The 3,109-nt window shown below is 29.5% G+C and overlaps 1 protein-coding gene across 1 annotated transcript; it reads left to right on the forward strand.

Moving 5' to 3' along the window:
- Nucleotides 1-2,618: 2,618 nt before the first annotated feature.
- LOC109131606 lies at nucleotides 2,619-3,109 on the forward strand. Its single transcript, XM_019242775.1, has one exon. It carries the CDS (start codon nucleotides 2,696-2,698, stop codon nucleotides 2,978-2,980), a length of 285 nt encoding a protein of 94 aa, XP_019098320.1. The 5' UTR covers nucleotides 2,619-2,695; the 3' UTR covers nucleotides 2,981-3,109.

Raw genomic sequence — 3,109 nt, forward strand, 5'->3', positions numbered from 1 at the left:
AATTCATGTATGTTTTCGCATAGTTAATAGTCCGATGTATGAATTGAACATATTGGAATTATCCAGATATGAAAAATATATTTTTCCAGAAAAATAGTGAAAAATGTTTTCTCCATATTCTTTGGAATAAACAACCGAATACAATAGCGAAAGGAGAGAAATGTTTACATTAGTTTTATGGAAATGAATTAACACGAATAGAACGTATATAAATAAAATTACAAAGTACATATATTTTATTAGTTATATTATTTACTCCAATGTTCATTAATGTATATTATATAATTTTTAATAAAATATTAAATTTATTTATTTGCAGATATTAAATTATTTCTAAAATGAAAAATTAAATAACGGAAGTGGAAGTTTGTAACAATAATAAGAAATCAAAAAAGATCCATGACCAACTTTAGAGAAGAAGAACAAGTTTAGACGAGTCATGGTAACAGAAGGAAGAACTCACCTTGTTTCAGACTACCTTTTCAATGGTACGCATCAGATGACTAGTAGGCAAGAAAATTTGTTGACGGCGCCTCGTGTTATACACTTTTAAAAAATGAAAAAACAAAATTCTTGAAAAGCTAATATGAGAAGAATTAATGTACTAGTGTCAAGCGAATAAATGGTGAAGCGACTACGATCGATAAACCAGTCAGGAATCAGGATCAGCTAAAGCTCCATGTAAGTCGCCACTAGCCTCCAATCAAACCATGTACAAGGTATAGATAGGCATGCAACTATGCAAGAAAATAAGGTCTTGTGATTCATCAGATTTTCTGCGTAATATATAAGTCAATTAATGTGTCCCCAAAGAACGAGTTCTAGCACCCGTTGAGAGACGATTCCGAATTGCTAACCATGTGACGATATAGAACCATCAAATACCATTTGAAAACCAAATAATCTTGCTCAACTTTTTCTTTTCTCTCTTCATACTCATTTACAAATCTTACTTTTTGTAAAGTAGTGTTTATTTGGTGGTTGGAAATTGCTATGTTTTCTTGTATCTTTATTCAGTTTTTAATGCAACGAGTACTTTGCCTTTGAAATAAGTGGTTCAAATATTCAATAATATATTTATAGTGTCCAGTCAACGTTTTCGCCAAGAAAATGTATTCAAAATTGATCATGCACATCTGACCATTTGTTCGAAAAATATGATTATTGCAATCTTTGCTTAACGATTAGTCATGAGTGTTTTGAATTAAGAATTAAGATTTTAGAGGACAAAATAATATCTTGAAATTTCGATGTTTCAAAAGCAATGTTCTTCATGGTAATTCAAATTTCAGTTCAAGTCATTTTTCAAGTGTAAATGTGTAAGGATGGTTATGTTAGTCATAACTCATAACACATACTAGGTACCAACCCGCACTATATGCGAGCTAAATCGATTTAAATAAAATATTATGAATACAATTATAATTTGAGATTTAAGATTTGTTTGTATAAAACAAAATATGTAAGTAAAGTTTTTTTTGTTAATTCAAATTCACGTTTATATTCTGTAATATATGTTTCACCCGTTAAATATTTAAACTTGAAAAAGAATTTCAAGGTGGTTTAGAAAGTTTTGATGTCTTTTGTGTTTCTAAAAATCAAATTTACATATTTTATGTTTCACATTATTATCTATATCACTAATACTATTAAATAGATAAAACAATATTTTTAAACTAATTGATTTAATTTAAACTAATCTTAAGTTTAAAAATGCAATGAGAAAAATGGTAAAAGTGATAAATAAATAAATAATTCTTTTTTTTGTTTGTGAAATGTAATTTATTTTTAATAAGTAAATAGGTTATGAAAATGGTAATTAAATACATTTTTGGATTTAATAGTTGATTAGATCTTTCATTTTTAAAAACTAATAGTAAAAACATTTGCTCATAATATTTCAGTAAGTTATTTATGTAAATAACAGTGAGAAGTAAGAGTATTTATTAAAAAATGTACATGAGCTCTGTGAGCATGACACCTCAGATTTTTTTGTGAGAGTGCTTCTCTATTAATATATAGGGGATGATTGATCAATTAACATTGACATATAGCAGTTAGATTATTAAAAAAGAAAAAGTAAAATTGTCCAACATAAATTTTAATCCAGCTAATTCATTTGCCTAAAAATCTATTGTCATTCATTTAAATATTCATTGTAAAATTGCAAATACTCTATATTTTTAAAAAACCAAATGTCTTAATTTATGTTAGATTATATTTTATTTTTATAATTAATTTGCAATAGGTATTATTAAAATAACTAGAATTATATACTCAACCAAAAAAATTTACTGTGTTTGATTTGTAGCCCTTTTTTTTTGTCTTCTCTAAAAAAGTAAAAATACATATTCTGTCTCTAACCAATAAACCAATTGCATGGTACCACTAAATATCAGAAGTTAGTAATTGGATGATCCAGTTTGGATCCAACGTCATTATCAGAATATAATTATAAAACTAAAAATAATGATCTAGAGGAAAGAAAAAAATCTCACCAGAAAAAAAAAAAAAAAAGAAGAACAAGAGAATATTGATAGATACATTGAACCTAGACATATACAACAACCAAACCTCAGTCTCAAAGACGTCTATTAATAAGGAACGGTTCAAGAACCAAAAAACAAACCACAAAGCAAACAATAAACAAAGAAACTCAAAGACACAAAGAAAAAAGTCTTTAAAAAACCTTAAAATGGGGAAAGGAGGAAACTATGTGACGGTGGCAGCTTCGGAGGTGGAGGAGCTACGGAGGAAGAACGGAGAGATGGAAAAGGCTGTGGAGGAGATGAGGAAAGAGATGTTGCAGCTGTGGCGGAGGACGCAGGTGGCGGAAGAGGCGGAGGAGCGTCTCTGTTCTCAGCTAGCCGAGCTTGAAGCTGAATCTTTAGACCAGGCTCGTGATTACCACTCTCGCATCATCTTTCTCATGAACGAGCTTTCTCGTCTCTCTTCCGACTCAGCCTCCGCCTCACCGTAGAACAGCACATGTAGATATATAGGTTCTTCTTTAGTCTTTTCTTGTTTAGATTGTTGGATGTATCCTCCGATATGTAGAGTTTTGTTTTGTTATATCGAAAGTGGATCTCTTCGAGATTTCTATATAAAT

This window comes from Camelina sativa, unplaced genomic scaffold (genome assembly GCF_000633955.1).
Source record: "Camelina sativa cultivar DH55 unplaced genomic scaffold, Cs unpScaffold00722, whole genome shotgun sequence".
NCBI classification, from domain to species: domain Eukaryota; kingdom Viridiplantae; phylum Streptophyta; class Magnoliopsida; order Brassicales; family Brassicaceae; genus Camelina; species Camelina sativa.

Excerpts from the sequence above, each read along its gene's own strand:
- LOC109131606 (XM_019242775.1), top strand. The coding sequence starts at position 2,696 with ATGGGGAAAGGAGGAAACTATGTGACGGTGGCAGCTTCGGAGGTGGAG.